The following is a 27,044-nucleotide window of genomic DNA, read 5'->3' as shown; positions in this document are numbered from 1 at the left end:
ACACTTCAGCCAGAGGTACAGGAACAAATACAAACCTTCCCCTATACTATGCACAGAAGATCCCTTTACCACCTACAGATGATATAAAATAACACTTAAAGAGTAAAAGAAAGCCACAGCTTCAGCGTCTTTCATCTGACTTTTTAAACCAAACAACAAGAGCTACCTCTAGTCACTCTGAGGTAAGTGATGCTCAAAGCAGGGGTCTTCCCTGTAGAGTTGCATCATCTCGTGCTTAGTGCCTAGAAGAGAAACTCTAGACACTAGATTATTTGCATTAATTGCATTAATCAAACTGCAATTGCCAAGTATCTTAAGAGAAAAGGGTGGCAGTAGTTGCTTTTTTTAATAGGCTTTTTTTATGAAGCTTTTCAGGCATTTCTGCCCTCAAAGAGCAAGACAGTTTATCAAATACACAAAGAACCGATTTCCCTCTGTTATATACATTATATACAATTGAGTGATCAGTTCCTTCATTGGGTTTTCCTTGCAAATGAGACTCTTCATTGTCAATGTGAATGAAGAATACCTTCCATAAAATACTCAGCCAGCTCCTCAGCTGCAGTGTAGCCTCAGTGTCAGCCACTGGAAACTCCACATGTAAAACAGAACTAACTTCTGTTTTTAGTCTATCACACTTAAACCATTTCATGACTAGCTTAAGGCTAATTTTGAAAAAAAAAAGTTTTTTTTAAAGTCTGTTTTTTCTCTTGTCCATCTGTCCATTTTTATGGACAACATCACACAGTAGCAAGTCTCTCTTTAGAGGTTTTAGTCTCTGAAGGCTGGATTTTTGTGGTGTCTTGTCGAGGTAATCCATAGAGGTAAATAGAAATACACACCAGGAGAGTACCCAGGGAGAAGGTAACAGCTGAAAGAAGACAAAATAGTTTAAATAAATACATTCATATAAGAAACCTTCAGCAAGCCGTGTAAGTTATGATATCTGAATGACAGTATTGAAGTTACCCAAAACTAAGTAAGACAGCAAACTATTGATAAGTCACAGCATTTATCTTCACCCTCTGTCACTGGGATCTTTTGAGTGTGTACAATCCCCACAAAGTTCCAGTTGGTCTCATAGTAAGAATATGGTGGTGGTGGTGGTCATAAAAACAAGAGTAAAGCATGTCCTGCAGTACCAGGTGCCATCTGTACAGGCTTACTTTACAATAAACTTAAATCATAAAAAGCCAATGGATGTAGTAAAGCACCCTGTGATAACACCTTTTTTGCCTTTCCATGTCTAGAGTTATTAAGAAACTCTATTAATGAGGCTTTCACAGAAAGATCATTAGTCCAGGTTTGATTTGTGTCAACTGTCAAGAAAACACTGCCCAAGTAAGTTTTTAAAATTTTTTCATCCCTTGCTTTATGGTGCTCTTTTGCAGCCAAACACTGATTATTTTCTCCTTATGCAAACTTTCCTTAAGTTTTGTCTCACTAATACTACATGAAAAAGCTAGTTTTCTCCCCATTTTCCCACACCATCTTTGGATTAAGGTAGGAAACTACCCACAACTAAACAGTGAAGGACTGAGCAGGAGTGCCGGGCATAGTATCAGACACAGACTTGACTGGGGAGAAAATTGCAGAACAGCCCAGAGCCATCTGCTGTTTCCTCTCAAAGACATTCACCACATCAGTCAGGCACAACCCCAGCTGCTCTTTGACTTTCTCTCATGGTGGTGTCCAGAGCAGAGGGGGAAAGTAAAAGTTAATGCAGTAGTGGGTGTTAACTCATTAGGTATGTGTAAAGCCCTTGAAGAAATAGCTGAGGAATTAATTTGGCACTGGCTGTACTAAACCCAACAAGAAATAATAACCCATCAACAGCAGTTCCAGGTAAACAGCTGTATCACACACTAAAGTGCAGCAGAAAGTGATGCATGAAAATGAAGCTGTTTAAACCAGAAAGGTTCTTTCTGTTTGAAGTTGCAGATGCCTCTGAAAGAACAAAGCACTGATGCCTTTTAAAGCACGGAGTCATCAGGCACCTTTGCGCACCACAACAGGGACCGATGATGCATTAGTGCACAGGAGTCCTGGAGAAGACTTGAAGCCAAAACCAGAAAAACTGAGAGGTTTGGCTTTGGTATGAGCTGTGCGCAGCAGGCTGGGCAGGCAGGAAAACACGCACAAATCAAAGGCAAAAAGGCACTTACTTATCTGGAGGCCAAAGAGGATGACTGATGCCACAGTAGAGAGAACAATGGCTGCCGCTGCAGAAAAGCCTTTCATGATGTTATCTGTGTACTTAACAACCACCGAGGTGTAGAGGCCACCCACGCTGGCCAGAACTGGGAAGCAGATGAGGTGTTACCATAAGTACAGGTGCAATAGGTTACTCTTAAAATTATGCATTTTATTTCACTAACGTGCTCCTACATTGTCCTAATTAATGATTTAACAGATCATTCAGTGGAATGGGATGTCTACATGGCATACCAGTAAATAAGATATAACTCATTTAAAGATGATCTACTTGCTCGTCAATTATTTAGGCTGCTGTTTCAGCACAATTTTAAATTGAATAAGTGAATAACTTCCAAGAAAATGATACTTTTAAATAAAATCCCTCAAAACACAGTTGAGAGTGTGTCAGACTGAATTTGTAGCTTCGTGCAATCAGTTGTATCATTGTTAAAGAAGAAAAACAATGTTAAAAGACAAAAACCACAAGATACTTACAGACAACAAACCAGACGTAGTATGTGTAGCCATAGAAAAACCCTTTCTCAAGAACTTTGGCTCCATCGGACATGTACACAACAAATAAATTGACCACAATCCCAGATAAGTACAGCTGAATGTTCCTCACCCACAAGGAAGTATCTGAACTCTTTAACACCTTTTCAAAATAAACTCCTGAAAAAAAACAAAACAAACAAAAACCTGAAAATATTTCAGTGAAAATAATGATTAATGGTTTATTGCATTTTAAAACCAGACGACCTCTTAGAGCCAGCAAACTCTCAAATTCACTGTCTGTGGAAGACCACTGCTGAACACCAATGATGGATCCAGGGCTGGTGCTGTCACTCCTCAAGGCTCAACCCCTGGCCCGCTGAGAAGATGAAAAGGCATCCCTTGGGAGTACTTCACTGAACTCGAGGGGCATTTTCCACCTTGTACTAACTCCTTCACATCTGTGTGAGCATGAATATGCTACAGCAAAGGGACTATGAATGTTCCTCTCTTACGTTCTCAAGTACTTCAGATTCGGAACTAATTTAGCCCTATAAGGAGTTACTGTTGTCTCATAGAATATTTTGTTAAATTGTTTCAATTAGGCTGTTACGTTTAAGTGCAGTTTAAGTGCAGTTAAAACCTTCAGGCCTAAACTATTGGTCAAGTCCGGGACTAAGTTTAGCAAGGGGATCTGCTTTGACTCAACGGGAAGGTCTCCCTCAATCCTGTTTATCCTTACCCTTTCCTATCTCTACCATTTTTCAATCCACAGCCTCCATGAAAATAATTTTAAGTTGATTTTAGTTTTAATTTATTTTAGTCTGATTTTTCTCGGATGGTAGGGGAGGAAGGGAGGCTCTACATTACCTCAGTACTGAAACTGAAAACTCCTCAGGAGCTTTGTGCTGACAGAGCACTTGGCAGAGCAGCTCGTTCTGAAACCACAGCTTCAGGGGATTACAAGAGCAAATCAAAACTGAGGCCTTCTGCTAATTGAAAATACAGGTCGGTTTTGAGGAAGTGGAATTCATTTTAATCTAAAGCTCTAGTCTTGATACCACATTGAAGAGCATTGTTTTTCTGCTTTGCACTACTGAAACTCCCCAAATACTTCTTCATTATTCTACTGGGGAGGCATTTGTCAGACATTTGGCAAGGCCCTCACCACCTGCCTTTTTAACCATTGCTCACCCAATCAGGACTCTTCCAAGCTCTGGAATTTCCTCTACATTTCAAAACAAAGAAAGCAGTTTGCAGGACTCTTACCAGTGCCTTCCATGACCTTCTGGTGAGAGCCCTATTGACTAGAAGTTTATTGGTGATTAGTATCGCACACCGTCCTTTATACAATATGAGAAAATAATATGGAACCAACAAAGGTGGCACAAAGACCCGTGTGTTAGAAGCCCTAGGCACACACCCCTCCCCTGGCAAAAATCCCCAAATTAGCTTCAAGGAAGGTCTTTCTACTCTTTTATTAGTGAAAAATGCAATTTATAATTTAATAGAATACAGTGAGTACTTATGGTGAATAAATGAGAAGGCAGATTTATACTTCAGGGGTTCAAATAATTATAAAACCAAGGAAATATTGTATTACCTCATAAGAATATAAATGTTTGACGTGTAACAATACTGGTTTGTTGTTGTTTAATGATTGCAGCCTTTAAAATAACCCAGAATAATTACCTTGAGATCTCTGCACCCTGAGAAGACCCATAGAGCACAATGAGGTGTAATCAACATAACAGAAGTTTGGCTTGAGTATGAACCTGTTATAAATATGTCAAAATTCATAGGAAAATAAAGTGATGTGCTGAATGTAATATAGCTATAAATGTGAACATAATGGAATAAGCTAAGGTTGGTTATGAGAAGATGGGGGTCTCTTTTACTATCACAGGAGGCTTGCCCGGGCAAGTTCCCAAAAGCTAAGGAAAGTGGCTTTCAGGGGTTGGGAAATCTGTTGTCATACACATACCACACATAGCCTGACTACATTTACATGTGGAGAAGGGGAAGCAGCACAGGATTTCAGAAATTCTAACTAAGTAAAGAGTAAGCCACTAGTGGCACACCTGGCTACAGATAGTCAGGGGAGATGACATATCTGATGGTAATCCATTCAAGCCTATAGTCCGTTTCTGGGAAATCCTTTAACATGCAAAGAACTACCAGTAAGGGACTGTTTAACTTGTATATCTTCCATGACCGGGTTTTGTATGGTTTTGTATTTTGTAAGCGCGGCTCTCAAGTTCTGTCTAGCATGAGACAAAAAGCCTATGAATTATTCCCAAGACATCGAGAACTGGACTGTCTTCCATCTGATAACTTTATCCTGAGACCGGAGAAGCTTTGGGACTTACCTGATTAAGAAAAGGACAAAGAACATCCTGGCCTGTGGCAAGAAAAAGAGTATAAGAACTGGACTAAGACACGGCTATGGTGTGCTACTACCACTGTGACGCATACAGGGGCTCAGAGCTGTGTATGTGTGTCACCCAAAGCCTAGTCCTGCGCTAGACTCTGAATGATCGATTCGTGGCTGACCCAGATTTTGTCATTAGAACGCGAAATAAATTTTATACTTTGTTATTTTAGCATAATTTGGCTCTCGCAAATTATTGATTCAATTTAATTGGCAACTATGTTTATAACAAACCATACTTGTAAATGTTATAAACTGAGAAAATAGTACGCAAATCAATAAAACGGTACTTCTAGATTTGTGAATATACAATTCACAAATCCACTAGGCAAGAAGAAGGAAAGAATGGGGGCTGATTAGGAGAATCTACTCCTTAGAACTGTTTTAAGTCACAAAGGATCTGCCACTAAATTATCCCTCCAATGCTTTTAAAAGCATTTCTGGGGCCCCAGATACTTGGAAATTATCACAGGATCAGCAATTTGAAGAAAAAACTTCTTTTCCATCTCTAAGAGACAAACACACACAACCTTTTTTCATTTTGCTGGACTAACAAAACACTCCATAAAACATGGTCAGTCCAGAAACTGGAGGTCTAATGGCAAAATAACTGCTTCATGTGAGCGTGGGAAGGAAGAACAGGAAGGAAATTTGAATAGAATTTATGTTTTCAACATGTAAAGCCCCAAGGGCACAAGGAGCTCTGTGGATGAAACACACGGTCCCTCCCAGCTGCCCCAGAGCTTCAGCTGTCAGCAGGGAAACCCAAGCTGCAATCCTTTTGCAGGAGGAGAAAGCGCTAAGTGTCTCACGCTGCCTGCATCAGCCTGTCAGTGCTCTGAATTTGCAGGTCTTTGGAAGCACAGCTGTTGACCCACATTACCTGGGAAAGCAGGAGTTTTAGGAGACTCTGAAGGCATATTTTCTCTTGCAGCTTTGGAGCATCTACTTAAATGAGGAAATTCATAACCTTCCAGGAAAAGCTGACTGAGCTCTATACAGTTTTATTTAGTATTTCTGCTTCAAAGTGCCTATTTTACTGAAACTACACCAAATAAGAATGACACTCTCCTCCTCTACCCACCAGAATGTTTTTCCATGAGTAATGAGCATCTATGCACAGCACAAGATCATCTTGCAAGATTTTCCAGTACTAGAGGTGGGTGATAGTACCTTGTTTTTTACAGGGGAGAGGAGAAGAATCCAGTTTACAGCCAGGGGAATATGCCTCTGTGAGCCAAATTTAAAATTAACAAGTAACTTGCATTTCTTTATTTCTGAACACCAGTTCACTTGTCCCAAAGTTTTGGTGTCCTTCTCCAGAAGCCAGAGAAAAAAACTACACTGAGAGGAGACACTGGTTGTAGAACAAAGCAAAAATAAACAAAACCAAAAATCCTTCACTGAGTTGATCCAGGCTTCCTGCTACTACTCTAACTCTCTGCCTTCCTCATGCTCCCTCTACATCCCAGTTAGACTTTCCACCTACAGAACTATGGCAACGTGTATTTCAGGGCTGAGCTGGTACAGAACCGAGCAAGGAGCTCAGTTCCCCTTGTAAAAAAATGCAAGTATTTCATGTGATCACCAAAGGGGAGCTATTCACTGCAAAGTAAACTTTGTAAAATTGATGTACATTAATTAAATGTACGGAGTGAGTCATTACGCTGCTCCCTACAGTCTCATTCACAGCATTTGAAAGACACTTCCAATTGCAAACCAGCCCTCTATGTTGCATCGTGTAAAACCAATGGTACATGCTCCTATCATTTGCTTGACAATGGGAGTAATCATGTTATGAATCTGCCATAATTACCAAAAGTAGAAGACAGTTATGGGCAGAGGGAATAAACTATTAGACGAAGAAATTTAACAAATGTAGAATGTTCAGTTTTAAGCACTGAGAGTTCTCCAGTCCTTTAGATAGAGCCCACATACAGAAATAATACTGTACCTGCAAATCCTGAACAAAACACTGCCACAGCAATCGCTCCAAACCCTAGCCATGGGTTCTGCTCCACCTGCAACATCAACCATTATCTTAAAAAGGATACAGCACTTCAGTCATTCACAATAATTAATTCCAGAGTGCTGTGGTTTAAATTCAGCCAGCAACTAAGCACTACCCAGCTTCTCACTCATTCTCCCCAAGCCCCACAGTGGGGAGAAGAATTGAAAACAAAAGGTAAACTTTGTGGGTTGATATAAGCACAGTTTAATAACTAAATCAAAATAAAAATTACTAATAATTCTAGTATTAACAAAAGAAGAGAGAGATATAAAAGCCAAGAAAATTAAGTGATGCACAAAGTAATTGATCACCACCTGCTGAGAGATTCCCAGCCCATCCTGCAGCAGCAATCAGCCCCTCCTGGCCAAATCCCCTGATTTTCTATACTGGGTGTAACATTCTATGGTATGGCATATCTCTTTGGCCAGTTCAGGTCAGCTGTCCTGGCCATGCTCCGTCCTGGTTTCTTGTGCCCCTCCTCACTGGCAGAGCAGGAGACACTGAAAAACCCTGGACTCATGGTTAAGCACTACTGTGGCACAATTTAAACACCAGTGTTACCAACATTGTTCTCATACTAAATGCAAAACACAGCACTGAACCAGCTACTAGGAAGAAATTTAATTCTCTCCCAGTCAAAACCAGGGCACAGAGTTACTTCATTAAGTACAGCAAAATTATCAGCATGCCACTGCAGCACCGTGTGCCCTTGCTCATCTAGGGCTGTCCCTCAGATCAGCTCAGTGTAGCTGTGTGGTGTTTCACTTTCTGTGGGCTCTCTCACAGTGCTCAGAGGCACTGTCTACTTGGCTGTGGCCAGTACTCCCAGAGGCATGACCTACCTTTCCCGCTAATGCAGCTGGGCAGCAGCTATGACCTAAGAAACAGAAGACATTTGTTTCTCCCTACAAACAGTATTAAGTCAGTGCCTCTGAAGGGTGTGTTTAAATGACACACCCACACTGCACTGGAGTTTTGCTCCTAATTCCTCCCAGTGCTTTGATTCCAAGTTGTCTATTCCAACAATTACAACGTTACCAACAGTCCAACAACTGCTGGAAACAATCTATTACTCAGACGCTCCTAGGATGGGGTATTAGATTATGATGGCCGTGGTAATTTATACTAATTGTAGCAATACGTTGCATTTCCAAGTGAGACCAGAGCAATACCACAAGCCTGCCTGAACTGGCGGTACACAGTAAAAGTGAAAGCCAAGGATCAAGGATCGTTTATTCTTTATCTGAAGAGGGAAAGTTTTAACTCTTACCTGTACTTTTGTAGCCTGAGCAGGCTCCCACTGAACAAGGGTAACACCACCACACAGCATGAAGACAGAGAACCACTGCAACTTACTAAGGGTACGGCTCAGCATCAGGACTGTACATAAAGCTGTACAAGGGATCTTCAACTGGTATGTCACCTAAAAAAGATGGGAATGTAGTGTAGAGGACACGGTTTTATAAACTCCTCCAAAACAAGAAAATAAAATAGAAAAATTCAACTACAGAATGACAGATTTTTATATTCATTGATTTCCTACACATACATCACCAACTACAAAAACTTGAATTTGAAGTGAGTGAGTGGCTCGGCTCAGAAATCCAGAGCTCTGCAGCAGAGCGTATGCTCTGAATAGAACAAAGCACAGTTTTGCTTTTAACACCGAGGCTGAAGAGAGTGCTGTGTGCCAGGCAGATACCTGACACATGTGCCTAATGAACCAGGAAAGAGAAATATATTTCCAGGTCTGTTACGGACAGAAACCTGTATTACCTGATAGACTGCAGCATCCAAGTTGCTAAGAGCCACGAATGCCATATTGTTTTGGAGAGCGTACACCACAGATGGAACACTTAACTTTAGCAATTCTTTAGGACTTCCGAATACATTTTCTTTTAAAGATGTTATTAACCTTGTCAGACTTCCAGTTTCTCTGCAAAATAAAATATTAGCATAATGGAGGGCATTCCTAAACTGGTATTTTAAAACAGAAATCAAATCAATGAATCCCTTGGGTGGGCTGAAAATCTGTCTTCCACGATCAGTTGTACTTTCTGCTCATAAAAGAAAAGAAAGGTTAACTGGCAAAAAACAAGTGAGGTTTTCAACAAGCAGAAAGCCCCGAAGGCAAGAGACATTCTGGAATCAGGAAGTTAGATGCATTAATGTGTAGCAGTGTGTCAATATAGACAGTGGAACAGAAGGCTGTTGTTCACATCTTCCCTTTTTCACTGGGTATTAATGCTTGTGTGTGATGTCAAATGCCCATGATTTTCCAGATGCCCTTTAAACTAGGCCTCACAGTACAGTCAAAAAAGGATTGTACCCTTGCACACTACTTACCTAGAAAATCCTCTCATTCCTCAGTCAGCCATAGGTTCCCAGTCTCACTTGTGCTATGGGAGATGCTGGAGCAGCACCAGCACACACATGATGAGGTCTCGCGGGTGTGTGGGGGCTCCCTGTCGCCTGTCCCTGTCTTTGCATTTCACACCTCTCCTTCAAGTAATTACAGTGTGTGACAGAGCAGGCAAAGGGGAAGAACTGCTGGCTGCTTTGGCAGTTTGCTACTCAGCTTTTCACAGCTGCCCTCTGCATTACTGGTACTCCCTTATCACTTGTACATCAATCTGACATTTGCTGTTTACTTGTTGCTACTGCTCCATTACTCTTTCTAGTTCTCCCATGGCCCCCCTTTCCAATCTTCTCTCGCTTAGCACTGACAAATACCAACATCCAAAATCATTCCTGCCCCCTCCCACAGGCCTTTCAACTTGTAAGTTGTATTGCTCTTAAATTTAATTTTCCTTGTGGTTCTATTGCACACTTGTATGAATAAATAGTTTCAACCTTGTTTCAGAATATTTTCCTTTCCTGATCAACCACTGACTCGGTACTCCAGTTGTTCAACTTCTCCTCTCTGAAGATTTACAGGCTTTACCCTCTCATGATCCATCCATCCAAACTTCTCTCCTTCCTTGCCTTCCTCCCTACTTGCACCAAGCATATACTTCCTTTTCCTGTTTTATTTTCCCTGGTAAGGAGAGCAGTCATTATACAAGCAGCTGCAAGGGATTCTTTTTGTATTTTTCTGTAACAGAAAGTACACACAAAAAACCAGACATGTCTGGCCATAGGGAACAACCGTGGCAAGAAAATCCATGGACAAATAGCACTTAAAGTGAAGTGTGCAATATAAGAAAGGGGAAGAGCTCATGCTACAGCTCACCATGGTTAATTGCACTAGATATAGAACGGTATAAAATGTTAGGAGTCATTGATATTATGGGCAGATTTTTTTTTGGTTTGTTCAATCTCTGAATGTATTTATTACATTGTCTAGGACTGGGAGATAACATGTACAAGAAAATTGGGTAATTCCCAAGTACAGCTGGACTAAAGCATTTCTATCTCAAATGTCTGGCTGAAAATAAAATATATTTAGCACAGAGATGGTTCTACTCTATGAAAATAAGAAGCAAAAAAAAAAAAACCACACAGGCACACAGGAGTAACTTCTTCTATTCATTGATACTAAGGTGGGCTGTCAGACAAGAAAAAAATATTTAAACTATAAAATAATATTTAAAATATTTTTAAATAATATTTAAAATATCATTTAAACTGCTTCTGTTCCAGACCATGCTCAGTGAATTTGCTGATCACATTTTTAAAGTCACAGCAGCAACAGTAGTTTCTGTCTACTTTGACTTAAAGAACAAAATTTCAGCAATGAAGAATAACATGTGTCTAATAATCACCATCTTCCCTTTAGATTTTGAGGACAAGAAGACAAACTATCTAATAGTTCATCTGTGCAGCGGATGTGCTTTCTGAAGCATGCACTTACCAAGAATCTCTAACTGTAAGTTGAATTGAGTACATGACCAAAAAACAACTTAAAGCAAACCTCCATGCACAGCTGATAATGCAAAATTAGGTGCCCGAAGAAGTACGCGGCAAGATCAAATTAGAAAATAAACAATTATCTAGCTTAAATTCAGCTTTCCTGATGTTAATCTGGGTTTGAATTTTAAAACATTATCAATTTTCTTTGTAGAATGGTTGAGGTTGGAAGAGACCCTAACACCATCTTGTTCCAACATCCCTGCCATGGGCAGGGACAACTTCCACTAGACCAGTTTGCTCCAAGCCCCATCCAGCCTGGTCTTGAACATCTACAGTGTTGGGGCATCCACCACATCTCTGGGCAGCCTGTCTCAGAGATTCACCACCCTCACACTAAAGAATTTATTCCTAATATCTATTTTGTTTCACTTTAAAGCCATTTCCCCTTTCATAAATTCATTACCCCATTGACAAAGCCAATTTCTAGGTATGAAGAGGTGAGAGATACTAATAACTATCAGTTATGCAACAGAAAACCACATTTGTTAGAAAAGGTGAAGTTAAAACTAGAATTTGCAAAACAGCTCTGCTTTTCTTCATCCACTACTAAGTAGTTATGTACCAGCTCAGAATGTAACAAATGCTATTACCACATGGTGAACAGGACTTCAAATAAGCACGAGAAACGGAGAGTATACTTCAGTTAACAATTAGCACAGCTTAAACTATAAGCTTCTCTTTTGAAAGACAATTCTTTGGCGTTCATCCATTTAATGTGCCCTCCAGGAGATGCCTTTAAGAGTAAATAGTGAAGGCATCATGTAATAATGTGGAAGAAAACAAATTTGGCAGCTGGAACAGTGGGAAAGTTGTACTCTAGTATCCTGTATACTGCAGTTACCAACACTATCTCTTTCAAAAAGCAAAGGTACCCACACAAATGTATGCTGCTGTACATTAAAAAACAGGACTGGTTACTGAACTACAAAGGCACCTTACCTTGGGTGAGACAAATTGGTTAGGATTTAAAACTGAAGGAAGCTGTGCTGGAATTGATGCTGTTCAGCATATTCATAAGTGATCTGAAAGGAGAGGTTACTAGAAAATTGGCAACTTTTGGACCCACCAGCATGCCAGACATGCTACCAAGGAGAGGTGAGCATGGCCTGATGAATAGTGTCTGCTGGTGCCCATCCCTCCCTCAGCTAGGGAGAAAAAAACCCCACCAGCTGATCAGAACAGATATTATAACCTCCAAACAGCTCAGTGAATCTGATTCTCCCCATTTTAACTGGTAAATAAGGCTCGGGTGTCAATAAATGGGAAAGAACCATAGGAAATGGCCATCCCTATATACAGCAACCCTCTCTCATCTAATTACGGGCACCTGGCAAAAAAATGCAAGTAGTTCTTGGATGGCACCAGCTCAAGGACGGCATCAGCTTCAGAGAAATGAGCAGAATCCTTAGGAAAGAAACTGAGGCTGAGAGAGAAAACAGCTTCACCCTCTGCCATGGCATGTTCACATCCTGAATACAGCATGCAGCTCTGGATCCTGTTTCCAAAGGGATGTAACAATACTGGAAATGCTCTAAGGATGAGTACCATGATGATCCCAGAAAAATTAAGTGAGGACTCCTGGCTTAGAAAATAAATCACTGATGAAAACACAGATCTGTAGAGTTATGAAAAGCAAAATGAAGGGGGAAAGATTATTAATCATATCTGTCAACACAAAACAACAGGCTCCATAAGTTTCTGCCACCAGCTAAGGAAAGCTCAGCCCATGCTTGCCCCCTTGGCTACACTTCCATTCCACACATCCTCTGCCGACAAAGGGAAAATAATGGGCTACAGAGACTTTTTGCTGTGCAGGGCTGTTCTAAAAACATCAACATGCTAAGACTTCTTTCTGAGTTAAAAGTAATTTAGTTTTTAATTAGGTAAATCTTACTTTAATTAAGAAAAAAAGACCATTCATACATTTAATGAACCAAATATTACAGACCCTTAACAAAAGGGATTGCTTACCCTGCTGCACCAGGTGTACTATAAACAGCCTGGATCCCAGGTGCACAAGATTTGACAAATTACCCACGCAGCTGAGGCTACCCAGAAGTAGCCCTCTACCCTCACTATTGGGAAGCATGGGCTGCTACAGACTCCAGAGAGGAAGTGGGATCCTCATTGGTCACAACAGTGAGAACCACAGCAGAACCACGTCAGCAGAGTCATTTCTTGCCAGCATTTTGTGCTGACAGAGAAGTCCAGGGTGCATGTAAAGAAAAATAGACATTCCCCACTGGTCACATCTGCCTTCTCTAACACATTCCATTTAATGAAAGGTTAAAGAAAAACAGCAGTTTGTCACAGTTGCCTTACCAAATTCAAATATTGCCTCGCTTCTAAAGCAAGGAAAATGCCATTTGTGTGATAAGAGGAAAAGAGCTGATGAAAATCTGAAGTACATCATGTGACTCCATGATCCTCTAGCACATAACAGCCAGCCTTCTGATGTACCACAAGCCACAGAGACAAAGACTCTAAAGGAACAAATTCTACCACAGCAACCAGAACTGCGCTTTGGAAAAGTTCAGAATATAAAGATTCTTCTTGGGAAGGATGTAGCACAGGGAAGCTGAAAAGGAGGAAAGGCAGAAGACTGATAGCCTCCCTACTTGAGGTGCTCATGCATGGACTAAAGTTCTAGTTCTTTGCAGTAGTTTGGGATTACAGAAACTAATTTTTTTTGGTCACAGTCTTTCAGCAGTGGCTTGCAGATTATTAGAGACAGCAAAATGTCTGTCTGCAACATTGTTTGGGATAATTTATTAGTAGAAACATTAGAATTTTACGTAACTCAGCAGATGATGGCTCACAGCAGATGATCAAAGTCCAACTTTCATCTACGCCAACATCTTAAACACCAAAACATCACGGATAATCCATGCTGACACTCTGAACTGATTCCAAAGCATACAAAAATAGAAAAGATGTAGAAAGGATACACCTGAATATTGTGCTGTATACAAAACAGTTTCAGTTGATGAGGACTCACAAGCTCTAACCTGCTCTAAATTACCCTTCCCCAGCACCATTATCCAGCCACATTCTCAAACATACCTGCACTTCAGGACCAGAGAATCTGAGGTTAGAAGCAAGGACTGGTTTTCAAAACACTGATCAGCACTCCCACACTTACTTGGCCAGGATGCCCACGCTCAGGAACAGCTTGATAACTTCAGTGACACACACAGCCGTCGTTGAAAAGTAGAGCTCTGTCTGCACTGTCCTGGTGTAGCGCAGTGCCACTGTGTATGTGGCAGCAACCAGGGTCATCACCGTGAGGCAGTACAGCTTGAACAGTAAGCTGACATTTTCTGAAACAAAGCAGAGGAGACGACTCAGCGCGACCCCCATTTTAATTTAAGAACTGAAACAGTGTGTTCTCCAGCAAGAGGGGTGTATCAAACACCACAGTGTTAGCAGACAATAATTACAATGTTAGGAAACACTTTCCATAAAAAAATTTTGGTTAAGTATTGCAGCCTTCTCAAAGAAGGTTGTACAGGAACTCCAAGTGTATGAAAATGAGATGCTCTCTTGCCATTGTAATCATCCTTCATTCCAGAAAAAAACTAATTATACATTAACATTTCTCTAATAACAATCAAAAAGTCTTCCTGTGCTTTCCTGCTCTCTAGCTGACAGTAGGCACTCGCTCTGAAATGGCAGCTGATCCTCTTCGTGTAATATACCGAATGAACTCTGACACAAAGAGCGTTGGCAGACTAGCAAAAGCAAAAAGAGAGGAAAAGCTCAGTTTAAGCAAAGAAATCTAGCAAATCTTAATAAAAAAGGCAGCATTTCTGTCAGCCCTATTTTCCACCTAAGTTAGCAAAAGAAGATTTTGCTCTGAATGGTGATGGGACTTCACACAAAGCACTTTCTTGAAAAAAATCCCTGTGGAAAGGTCAAAGGTTAAGGCTCTTGCAGTAAATTAAATCACACAAGGACTGAGTATCATTTGTGTTATCCCCTCTGTCTTCCCCACTGATATACTCCCGCAACAGTAGCAATACTTGCAACAGTTTTGACCTGGACCAGCTGCTATCCTGCAAAATTTTGGAGTTAGCCTGTCCAAGGTCCCTTGGAAGAAGGCAGTTTTTCATCCATCCACACTCCTCCAAGGCCTGAGAGCTCCATCAGGCCACCCCAGTGCATTCCCAGGTCAGGGAATGGCTGAGCCTGCATCTGAACCAGCTAGGAGAACAGCACACAACTCCAAATGGGATTTCTCTGCACAAAGGCAAAGCCCACCACGAGGCATCAGCAAATGTGTGTATGAGAAATAGCTACATGTGGCTTCTACAAAATCCTTTTTCACCCTGGTAGATTGTTATGTTTGGCATCTCTTTGGTGGGTATAGGTCATTCAGCAGCACCTTTGGGGCCACTGTCATGTTCTAAATATCCTAAAGAAATGTGTTTTAATTGGTGTAAGTTTGTATTCCTCTGCTGATTATGGAACGAGATACAGGATAAGTAATTTTGTAATAACTTTGCTCATTTAATAAAGGAATGAGTTGCTGAATCCAGTGTGACCAATGCTTTGGTTCATGCTACTTTCAAACCAGAGATGTCTTCAATTGCATAACATTTCTGCAAGGTACAGTTAATACCTCCTGCCACTGCAATCATTTAAATTAGCTACTTCCTCATAGATAAAAATCTTACCCACGTCAGTAACCACTTGTAAAAGGTAGAGGCAATTAATTTTTGGACTAACAATGCTTAGAACAGACTTACAAGCTGTAACCCATTTTTAAATTAAATTTGGATTGTGGGGAGGAAATACAAGGGCATTACAACCAGGAAATATAACTAACCCCATCTGGTTTTACAAAAACGTATCTTCAAATGATGTTTCAGTGCTGACAGAAATTATATTACTGCTGTGATTTGACACGTGAAGATTTGACATGCACCACAAAAAAAAAAAAAAAAAAAAAAAAAAAAACAAAAAAAAAAAACAAAAAAGCCCCAATTTGGCAATGATTTGGAAACTTGGGTAAGCCAAAGGCAGCAAGACATAACAAATCTAGTATCTAGACTAGATAGTTCCAGCATTATGTAAAAAGGTATTTGTAATTATTTTCAGCCTGGACATTTCTTTGGTCTGCATCAGTACCAGTGCACCAAGGGGAGCAGAAGAAAGCACAGTTGGGGCACCCGTAACTTCTGCTGATAAATCTGAACTTACACCTGCCTAAAGAAAAGAAAAGCTGGAAGAAGCTTTTGGCTTTTTCCTCAGTAAATCCCACCTGGATGAAATTATTTCTGGCAAAAAGGGACCAGACAGGCCAAAAGCCTCAGGATAAAAGTGCAAGCCTCCCACACATCTCCACGGCTCATCTAAGGGCTCCGCCAGGGCTCCTGGAAGGCAGCCCCGGGCCAAGCCTGGCATGGGAGCACAGCCCTGCCTGCCAGGTTATCTGGGGTGAAAGGTGCCCGGCACACGCTGGTGGGAGCCTCCTGCCCCTCACCCCGCCAGGCCCCGCCAAGCCTGAGCTGGGGAGCACTGGGCAAGGCCCTCCATGGGGGAGCTGGAAGAGGGGCAGGCAGCGCCGTCCTGGCGGATTTAAGCCCTCCTGGCTTGCCCGAGGTTCTGGCTTGGGGACCGTGTGGGCTCTGGCCTCGTTGTACACAGAATCCCTGAGAATCAGGGAATCAATTAGGTTGGGTGTCATCGAGTCTGACCTATGACCGAACAGCGCCAAGTGAACCACACCGTGCCCCGAAGTGCCACATCCAGTCTTTCCTTACACATCTCCAGGGATGGTGACTCCACCACCTTCCTGGGCAGTCCACTCCAGCAGCTAATCATCCCTTCTGTGAAGAATTTTCTCCTAATATCCGACCTAAACACACTCCACTCCAATATGCACCTGGGTGCGGCGACGTTTCCAGGGGCACCAGCGGCGCCCTCATGGTGGGCGCAGGGGATGTCCCTGTGCCCTGACCGCCTGCGCCCCGGGATAAGCCCCAAAGACGCTGCGCCACGGTCAGACGCTCCCAGAGGGGAACTGGTGGAGGGGGAGACGCGACTGGGGCTGATCCTAAAGGCGGAGGCGTACCGGGGACCCAGTAAGCCCCGCACCGGCAGCACCCGCCGCCCACACGCCGGGAACGCGGCGGTGCCGCACCGCGAGGCGAAGCTCCCGGACGGCGGGAGGAGAGCGGCAGGGAAAGCAGGCGGGGAGAGCCCCTCCCCAGCGCGACCCCGCGGCCCCGCGTAGCCCCTTCCCCCCCTTCGCTCCCGCGATGGTGGCGTCCGGTGCTACAGCCCCCAGCGGGGAGGACAGTTCCACTCCCTCTGGCACGGGGGAGGCAGGGGGAGTCTGCGCGCGGGTAGCGTTTCCTCTTGGGAAAGCGGGTGGAAATTACCCTCGTTCTCCGGCCGTGCTCCCCCCGGGAGCCGCGGGACCCGCCGGGCGCCCCGCGCTGCCGGCCTTACCTTTCGGAGGCGACATGGTGCTCGCCGAAGGCTCCAGGACCGCCGGGCCAGGGCCGCCCGCCGTGCCCCGCCGCTCCTCCCATCGCACCATAGAGTGCGGCGCGGCCGCCCAGAGCGCCCCGCCGCCCGCGCCGAACCATCGAGTCGAGCTCCGTCCCGCCTGGATATCCTGGAGAGCATCCTGCTCCACCCGGCCGCATTTCGGAACTGTTTCACCGGCAGCAAACATCCAGGAATCTCACACACGTATTTGTGATTGCCAGGAGCAAGCTCGTAGCCACCGACACGATTCTGCCGCGAGAAAAACCGAGATGGAGGTTACAATTGTATTCTCCAGTATTTTACAGCACTGCAGTACCTTCTCCAGTGGAAAATAACAAAGTAGGATAAAATGAAATTTCAGTCATCGGTTTACTTTTAAATAAAATGTATTTCTGGATTCTTGAAATACCAGTTTGTTGGTAAGAACTGTAACATAAAAGCCTCAAAGCATATTATGATAATACAGAGAGATCACAGCAATAATAAAGAAGGGACACGGTATTTTTCTCTGGAGAAAAAGAAAAAGTAAAGAGCTGGAGCCAGTAATTGCATTGATATTTTAATTAATAATCTAACCATTGGTGCCTGCTCATAATTTAAAAACATGGAGGAGCAGCACCTCTAGCTGCTACTGATTAGTTTACTTTCCCAACAGAGAAAATCATGCAGTCAAAAACAATTTAGCAAAGTTCTTTCTTAGTGCTCCCCTCACGCTCCTTTGTTTTTTTTTTTAATAATTCTTTGAGGATTCGTCCCTGATTTGTGACTTTTAAAAGTGAAGCCAAATATCTTGGAAAACAAGAGAATGCTATCCTGCATAATGCCACAGAAAAATCACTCAGCAGCTTGAATCTTCATTGTCACAAGCTTGTCTAGCTATGAGCCAGGAAACCACACTGCATCACAATGCACACATCCAAAAAAAAGAGATTTAGAAACCTTAGCACGCCCTATGCAATCACAGTTGTGTACCTGGACATTGTGCAGACAGCAGCTTGAGGAAGTCTTAATTGTCATCAAAAATATCTCTGTTTTAAAGTACCCCATTTCTGTTTGAGAAGATGTTTCATCCTGAAGCTCAAATAATTCAGGTTTTCACAAACAGAAATACCATCTGCAGTTGCATTGATCAGACCTGGCACATATTTCTTTGCCACAGTGACATAAAGCTAAAAACTTTTTCTCTGTTGTGCTTTAGTTTTTCAAACACAAGCAAAACAGAGCTTTCAAAAAGGTCCCCTGAAGTCAAGTTCCTATGGTTTGCAGCGTGCTCACCAGTACACTGTTTAGCCAAGAAATTGCAAGAGACCTAAAAGGGTGCCAGAACCACCCAAGACAGAAGCCCTCTTCTCAACCTCCCAGCCTTGGTCTACACTCAGTGGGTTGGGTTAATGCCAGCACAAACAGACAGGCCCAAGGACCCAGACTGGTTTCATTTTGTTGGTTTTGCCTTCCTGACAATTCTGCTCTAAGGCTGGAGCTGTGACATTTGAATGACTCTCCTGGAGTAAGTTTTTTCACTTAAAGACAGTATTTCAACATGCAATTGTTGCATTAAAACTTCAGTAAAATCCCAAAATGCTACATATTTAAATGTTGGAAGTGAAAGTCCTTGGGAACATCTTGATTTTAAACTGCTATTTAAAATCTGTGCTTCAGGCTTATCACTTCTGTCACTTAATGCCAGTCAGCAGTCCCAACAGATAAGATAAATGAAACAGACCAACTGTTCCTGGAATCAACAGACACAGCAAAATCTTTAGTGTCTAAATTCACTTATATTCAGGGATTTTTATATACACATTCAAGATGCAGCTTCAGGTTTCTCATTTTCACTTAAGTTTCATCCAGTGGTCTTGTTAAGTCTACTGTGACCATATGAGTAGTGGGAGATGATCCTCCTCGGAGACCCTTCAAGAAAATCTGGGGTTTGGGTACATTGCTTGAGTTGTCACGCTTGGTCTGGGTGCCAGCATCTTTTGGCAAGTACACTTGGGTGAAGTTCTCTCTTCTCATGTGGCTGAGATCAGTCTGCATGGAATGAGTTAACATGCGGCGCAAGTTGGCCTAAAGACACAAAAATAATCAGATTAAGCAAAATTTTGTTTGAGCATTTTAGCACCAGTAAATACTCAGGAGTGTTTGTTTATTTTACATCCGTGGGCTTCACAAACCTGGAACATGGCCCACCTTACCCTCCTGACAATACACAGTTGTAACTGTGATTTGGTAAATCCTGATCTAACAAGATGTGTGAATAGCACTTTAGGTACCCCACACAATTTTAAATTAGTCTCTTAATAGTTTCATATCACTGGTCATTGTCCTTCAAATTTTGTTAAATGCTTCACCTTTGTTTTGTTAGAATAAAATGTTTTCATGGAAAGTGCTTCCAGTCTTTGTCTGGTTTCTGCCAAATGTGATGAGGTTTAGAGGTTGGTGTCACAAAGTATCAGATAAAAGTGAAAAAATGCCTTTTTATACCACGTTGCTCACTAACCCCTTGACAAGGGGTAAAAGTTAGGGCAATTTATGATTAAAGCTGGTTATTCACAGAAATTGCCGTAGATACAACAACAAAACTACTTCTCACAAAGTGTTAATATTCCAAAGCCACTACTTGAAACAAACAAAAAAAATGTTCCTTATTCTACTGAGCCTTCTATGTCAGCAACAATGTAAAACACTGTAAATTATGATATAATGTTCTCCTCATAATACACAAAATGCAGTCTCATGCTGGAATTCAGACCCCTCCCAGCAAGTGGAGTCCAGTCCAGTCAGTGAAGACTGGAGTCAGCGGAAGCTGGAGAGTGATACAGCTGGCCAAATGTCCTCAATATTGTATCAGGGCAAGTTAAAATATTCTCCTGCCTCCACCACTGAGGTCTCTCTCTGCTGGAATGGAAGGTGAAGCACCTAAATGCAGGCACACTTTGGTACCTTAATCTACAACTGAATCTTACGTGCAGAGTCATCAAGCAGAATCCAGCAAAGAACAATAAGGAACTTACAGAGGAGATGGCATGGGAAGAAAGACAACATATTAAGTTTGTTTGGTTTTTTGGGTTTTTTTTTGTTTTTTTTCTGAGAGTTGTAATGACTGAATGTATGCTATTACAAGGAACTGTGCTTGCACAGAGAAACAAACGTGAGCCAAAAATTTTACTTCTAACAGCATATAGGTTTTCTAACAAAGTAATAGCTTAATATTTCATACCCCTACAAGTTTTTTGGCTAAGTATGAACAACACAAAAAACACCAAAGGCATGTGATCTCATCCTCTAACAAAATCCTCAAGTATCGCTGATGTTTTCCTGAAGTATCAAATCCATTGATGCACTGGTAAACTATTTCTGTTATTTTATCACTTTGATGTTAAATGTTTTATCACCTTGATATTACAAATTATCATAGTCAAAGCACTTTTGTATGCATCTGGGATTTTTTTCTTTCAGCTCCACATCACTAATCTCACATTTGGACAGCTGAGCCTAAAGCACTCTTAGTACTATAAAGTATTTTCTCTACATATTTCAAACTAACAAGCTACAAATTTGTTTGGGAATGGTCTTCATGACCAGATATTGGAAAATATCACTTTTGCTTATGCTGAAGAGCCACTGACCACATCTTATGTTTATTTATGTACTTTTGTCCTTTAGAGAAGCAAAAGAGGCTTTCAGCTAGGCTTCTTGTAAACCTAATTGGCTTCTTTATATACCTCAGTAACAACTATTTCTTAGAATCCTTTATAAGCTAGCAACACTGGCAAGACTCCTCAGTCCAAAATTTTGGTTTCCTTTCATAATGTTAGAGATTTCATGGCAAAAAGGAAAACAGAAAGGAAATAGGCTGCCCAGCAGGCCACAGGTTTCCACAGTGCATCTGTTCACAGAAGAAAAAAAAACCAACCTTTAGTATTATATGTTCAGTTGATATTGTTAACTGCAATGCAATATTCCCTGTATTCACAAGTTGTTCATTTTGATTGAATTCTGAAAATCAGGTGCTATACCTTGACAACTATCTGTGCTGGCAAACCCTAGAAAGAAGCTTCTGACATATTCACTTTAATTTAAAAGTTTTTATGTACATATGTGGTCAACCCTCTATGGACAGACTGTGATTTCCAATCCATCAGAAAATCCTGATAGTATGACAAACATTTGCTTTGGCTTTTTCTCACAAAGAAATTATATAGTAGTATCTTCAACCAAATAAATTGATTTGAATGTAGAACAACCTTAATATTCAATGCAATTCAATTCAAAACAACAAACTCTTATTACATAAAAAAGGCAACTGAAAATTTTGAAATTAATAGATATAGCAGTGGAAGCACTGCTCAAAAAACAGGGAAAAATATGGAAGAAGTGAGAGAAGTAGTCTAAATATCAGGAGAGAGAATATCTAGGAAAAAAATGAACCAGTTGTAGTGAAGTATATGTCTTTGAATAAAAGGTTAGATTTATGTTTCAAGGAACAAAAGTTAAGAATAATTTATTATAAATTTGTTATATCCAACAAGGAAAATCTGGTAATAACAGTACAAACCAATTTTATAGCTTTTCTTCTCAGTTCCCATTCGTTCCATTCATAGGATCTCACAATAGTTGGAGGCAAGATATGAGTATCAGTTTGAGTACCACTCTCACGTTTTGGGGCTGGTTTCATGGAACCTTTGCTTGCCTTTCTGGCCTGAAAAGAAACAACCAAAGCCAAGCAAGGCATTGAGAAGAATACACAGAAATAGGATATGGGAATGCTACTTTTTAAAAGCAAACAGAGACCTGCAAACCACAAGTGGATAATGATTTTTACATTCAACAATATTTTTGTTACCCATGCCCCCACTAAAAGGAAAACATTAAGTACCTGGTGGATTTCATTTCTGACAGAAAACCTTTGAGGCAGAGGCCATAGTTGAGCTGCAGGCTCCTGTCTACCTAGTGAGTGGTTAATTGTTGGATTTTAGAAAAAACGGGTCCCATCACCACCAGTATTTTATAATGCAGGCACCCCAGTTAGTCTTCATGAATGGACTAAAAATCACGAATCATAACTGGGAGAAGTGCACACATCTCTGCTACAGCTGGGATATAAACTATGTTTCAAACCAAGGGACAGTTCAAGACTTCTTTCCATTGCTAGGGATCTAAAATTCACAAGTGGATCACAGAGAATGCTGCCTGTAAATCCAAATCAAGTCTTTGAATTTCACAGAATAACACCATCACATTCATTATTAGTGACTCTCCTTTTATTTTTTAATATGTTCCATAGCTCCTGTCCCCAGATACAACTATGCCCTCATCCAGCATACATGGACAGACTGCTAAGCTAAAGCTCCAGTTAATGTGATAGCTGACATATCTTCTGTTGCATTTATTTACTCGTCCTTTAAGCTACTTTTGCAAAAATGAGGAAAAGAAACATCAGACACAAGACCTGCCTAGGCTATGGACTAGCAGCTTTTATCACTGCCAGAATGCTTTGGATCTACATATTCTCCTATGAATAGGTAAGGTGAGAATGACACTAAGTAGAAACATTTCTTCGACACTCTGAAGACCTGGAAAAGATGGACCTTCAGACAGGCAGAGGATTTTACTTCTTTCCTAAAGACAGGTATCATCTGTTCTCTTTTAGAAAGGACAGACCAGCCAGTGACTCAGCAGCTGTTTAGCAAGAGGCATGGGCAGTGTGTACCTGTGCATGTGGAACAAGGTATTCAAACTGATGATGGAGCTCAAGCAGTTGAATTAGCTCTGCATATTTTTTTGCTTTTTCTATATTCAATTGAATGAACTTATCTGGATCTTCAGCGAAGATATATGCAGCTTCTTTTGAACTGAAAACATAATATTTCTCCTTGTGCTTCAAAATTCCAATAGCAGGATTTCCTAAAAATGAGAAGAAAAACCAACCCAAAATAAGCCCCACAAATTAAAATAGTGAACAGTATTATATCCAAAACAAAAGACATTTATAATCAAGATTCTGTGTTTTCCTCAAGTTAGTTTCACTTCCTTCATTTCTGAACTCAGTATAAACCTTTAAAAGCAAGCTATTTTAAAATATAGAAAACTCTATTTTGTTAGGTCAGTAAAACTGCTTTTGATCAGTTCACATCCAGCATGCCTTAGGCACATGTCTCAGAAAAACAACAGAGAAAACACATATGGCAAAGGCATAAGAAACCAGCCTTTACCCTCAAATGTTTCCCCCAGCAAATATCTGATTGCAGATCAGTAGTGCATTTATACCAAAGAGCATAACACTGAGATTAACTGGGAAGCCGAACAACAAATTAACAGAGAAAATGAAGTGTCAATAAACTTGACACTTCACACTTGTCACATAACTTATACAGGAAAACACAAACTGATTTCAAGGACAGTGGCAGGTTGGGCATCAGATGTCATTGACCAGGAAAGACCAGAATCATCATAGACAGTGCCTTGAACAAACTCAGTCAAAAAAGGAATTATTAGTATGCAAACAGAGGAAGAGAAGAAAACAAATATTATGACAACCTGTAATAATATTTGTAATAATAAATTTTGTTCCAACACAACAGAACATGTAAAAGGGAGCTAGGGGTGATCAAAGTCTTGTGATACCTTTCATAGAAGGAGGGGTTAAAGAAGAAAGCCTCCTCAGCATTAAAAAGAAAAAAGAAACAGTATGATAGGGGGTTATAAAACCATGAACTGTGTGCAATATAAAATTACTATTTAGTAATTTTCCTAACAGAAGGACTATCAAGTCTTTGTTGAAATTATCAAGCCAGAGCTTAAAACCATCTCAAAAAGAGGCCCATTTTCACAGCATGTATAATTATAATTGTGGGGCTCTTGAGAATAAGAACATCCCATGACAAACTCTAGATGGATTCCAAAATCAATTAGATAAATGAAAAACCTCTTTGAAGGATTATTCAACAGAAGGTTACAGACTCAACATTAATCAGAGGAAATCCCATAACCACCAACTGCTAGAAGAAGAAAGGATATAATTAAGGAAAGATCACTCTGACTTGAATTCTCATAATTTTGAAGTGTTCATGACTGTCCATGTACAGTAATCAGATACAGGGCTAGAGAGACCTTCAATCCAACTAAGGACAGCTGTTCTCACGTGCAATACTAAGTAAGTGTAAGTAAATTACATTGCCATAAAAATATCTGTTCTTTAATACTGAGAAGTAAATGGCCATATTTTCCTCCCAAACTCCCATAGGTTTAAAAAAATTCTATATGGACAGGTTCTAGAAAGGATAGAGAGATGGAAAACATGAAGTAGGATAGCTGAAATAAGGCTAACTTTCAAACAAATGACCCTAAAGAGACCAAAAATTCCTATGAGTAGCTGACTTAATCAAGTGCACTTTTGCATTCATTTCAGGAAAGATTTTTAGTACTTTGTCATGACTATTTAAAAATACACATGAGGTAGGCATGAATGGCTATGTTTGCTATATATGGATGCACAGAATAGAAGGAATGGCCATTTCCCTATGCCTGCATTACAGCACATTAACAACAGTAACCAAACCTGTATTCAGTTGCAGTGTAAGTTATATGGACGCACACAGAGCAGGAAGAAACATTTATCCATCCCAACTTGTTTCTGCCCCTGCTTCCTCTTCAAGCCATCCTGCCTTCTACTAAGGGCAGTTTATTAGTGTTTTTAAAAAAGATAATTTAACAAGGGAAATAAGTTATCTGGGGTGAAAATTGCATATGTGGAAAAACAGTATTCCAGCTTTGACATAAGAAGATGCATTCAGAATGCCTTTACATTTTTCCTAATCCTTGTGTAAATATATAGTATGGAAAATATCTGACTACAAAGCATACCTGGTAGGGTGATACCTTTCACACCAATTGAATGTGCACAGAAACCATGGTACTGGATCAGCAACTGATCAAAGTTATCAGTAGTCTCTGGAAAAAGCCATTCTTGGTTCGTGAAATCAGAAACATTCACTCTGGTTCCTAAGAAAAGATAAAACAAAGGAAGGACTTCAATATTAAAATATCAGATGTCTAAAAGCTAATGATATTACAGGATGACCAGATTATTCTGGTTTTCACAGGATAACCTGCAGTGCCCAGATCTCAAAAGCCAAAGTTTAGTCCTGCCTTGAAAGCAAACCTACTGAAAATCAGTCCTGCAAGAACCGTCTTTACTAGCATTAGTTTTCTTTGAAAACATGGGACAACAACAGGAAGATAGTATTTTGTTCTTTGATTTTGTTTTCACCCACACATGCATTACAAACTCCCTGGCATAAAACTTGGTTCCTGGGGATATCATCTTACAAACAATCCCTTCTGGTAACTGAAGCCTTGTTAAATTATTTTGTTTATACCCTACCCCTCAATTTCTAAAGTTCTGAAAGGTATAAAAAGACATGAATACACTTCAAAAATTTTTTTAAATTATAAATATTCTCTGATCATTCTGCCATTTTTGTAAGGTATACTTGTATCTGGAAGCTCTATTTTAATTTTTTATGTAAAAATAGAATCACAAGCTACACTACATGAAAATGTAAATCTATACCCTACAAGGCTTATTTTTATTTACTGTGAAAATTCTGAGTATTAAAAAATCAATATATAGCACCTTCTGTAAAGCACCAATTGTAAAGAAAATTCAAACTGCAGAATCTTGGAAAATTAAGGAAAACCAAAAAGTTTCAACTGTCCATACCCATGGTTTCTTTTATCCTTTCCACATCACTTTTCACAGTCACTCCTTCCAGAAGAGATGTTAGCATTTCCTCAGGAAAAAGCTGTGATTGGATTTCCAAGAATTGTTGCAGATTGTCAGCCATATTTGTGAGGAAGCTTAGCAATAGCATTTCATCCTGAAAGCTGGTCCAAAGCTTAGAAAGTTCCATAAACAGAGGCTAGAACATAAAGAAAATTATCTGAAATGCAGATTTGTTTTATGTCTATGGTGTAACCCAAGCACTGTGCACAACAATCTCAGCTCTGAACAAAGCAGGGCTGATCTCCAAGGCCTTCAGCAACCAGAAATTCCAGGAGAACTCAGGGATACTGAGTAAGAGGAGCTTCCATCACATAGGCCTAAAGTAAGTATATCCAGCATGTCAACCCACAGTCAAGAGTTGTACTTTTCTATATTTTACTTCAGAGCCTTTCTCCAATAAATGTACTCTGTGACCATGTTTTGAATTTAGCTCTTCACTGACAATACAGTTTTATAACTGAAAATATGGTGTACAGGATTTAGGACTAGAAGGAACACACCTGATTAATTACCACACCTATATACAAACTATCAGGTTTTGTTATTTTGTCTGCCCTGCTTCCAGAGTCAGTTGGTAGCACAGCCCCTAGGCCATTATGTGTGTCAAATGGAAGGGGTGCAGGCCTCTTCAGAGTGGTCCAGGATTCAGGGCAAAACTGGAGGCTGCCCTTCCCAGCACAGACCTGCTGTTGGCGTACAGGTGTAGGCACATAAAG

At 40.7% G+C, this 27,044-nt stretch overlaps 2 protein-coding genes across 5 annotated transcripts in view; both read right to left on the bottom strand.

Moving 5' to 3' along the window:
* Nucleotides 1-313: 313 nt before the first annotated feature.
* On the bottom strand, nt 314-17,742 carry SLC35A1 (solute carrier family 35 member A1). Its single transcript, XM_038132604.1, has 8 exons — nt 17,499-17,742; nt 14,185-14,362; nt 8,907-9,066; nt 8,401-8,553; nt 7,074-7,140; nt 2,692-2,868; nt 2,166-2,300; nt 314-871 (listed from the first exon to the last, which is right to left on the bottom strand). Exons 1-8 carry the CDS (start codon nt 17,725-17,727, stop codon nt 741-743), a joined length of 1,230 nt encoding a protein of 409 aa, XP_037988532.1. The 5' UTR covers nt 17,728-17,742; the 3' UTR covers nt 314-740.
* Nucleotides 17,701-27,044, bottom strand: part of CFAP206 (cilia and flagella associated protein 206) — a 41,020-nt gene continuing 31,676 nt past the window's right edge. For 3 of the 4 annotated variants that reach the window (XM_038132603.1, XM_038132600.1, XM_038132602.1), the window contains 5 exons: nt 26,266-26,464; nt 25,407-25,544; nt 23,254-23,447; nt 22,099-22,242; nt 17,778-19,607 (listed from right to left, as the gene is read on the bottom strand). In XM_038132603.1, the coding sequence (XP_037988531.1) occupies nt 19,377-19,607; nt 22,099-22,242; nt 23,254-23,447; nt 25,407-25,544; nt 26,266-26,464 (906 nt within the window). In that variant the 3' untranslated portion in view covers nt 17,778-19,376. Of the gene's footprint in view, nt 19,608-22,098; nt 22,243-23,253; nt 23,448-25,406; nt 25,545-26,265; nt 26,465-27,044 lie in introns of all 4 variants that reach the window. The other variant, XM_038132601.1, reaches the window with a different exon arrangement.

This window comes from Motacilla alba, chromosome 3 (assembly GCF_015832195.1).
Source record: "Motacilla alba alba isolate MOTALB_02 chromosome 3, Motacilla_alba_V1.0_pri, whole genome shotgun sequence".
NCBI lineage: Eukaryota > Metazoa > Chordata > Aves > Passeriformes > Motacillidae > Motacilla > Motacilla alba.
This window is presented reverse-complemented; position numbering and strand designations above follow the sequence as displayed.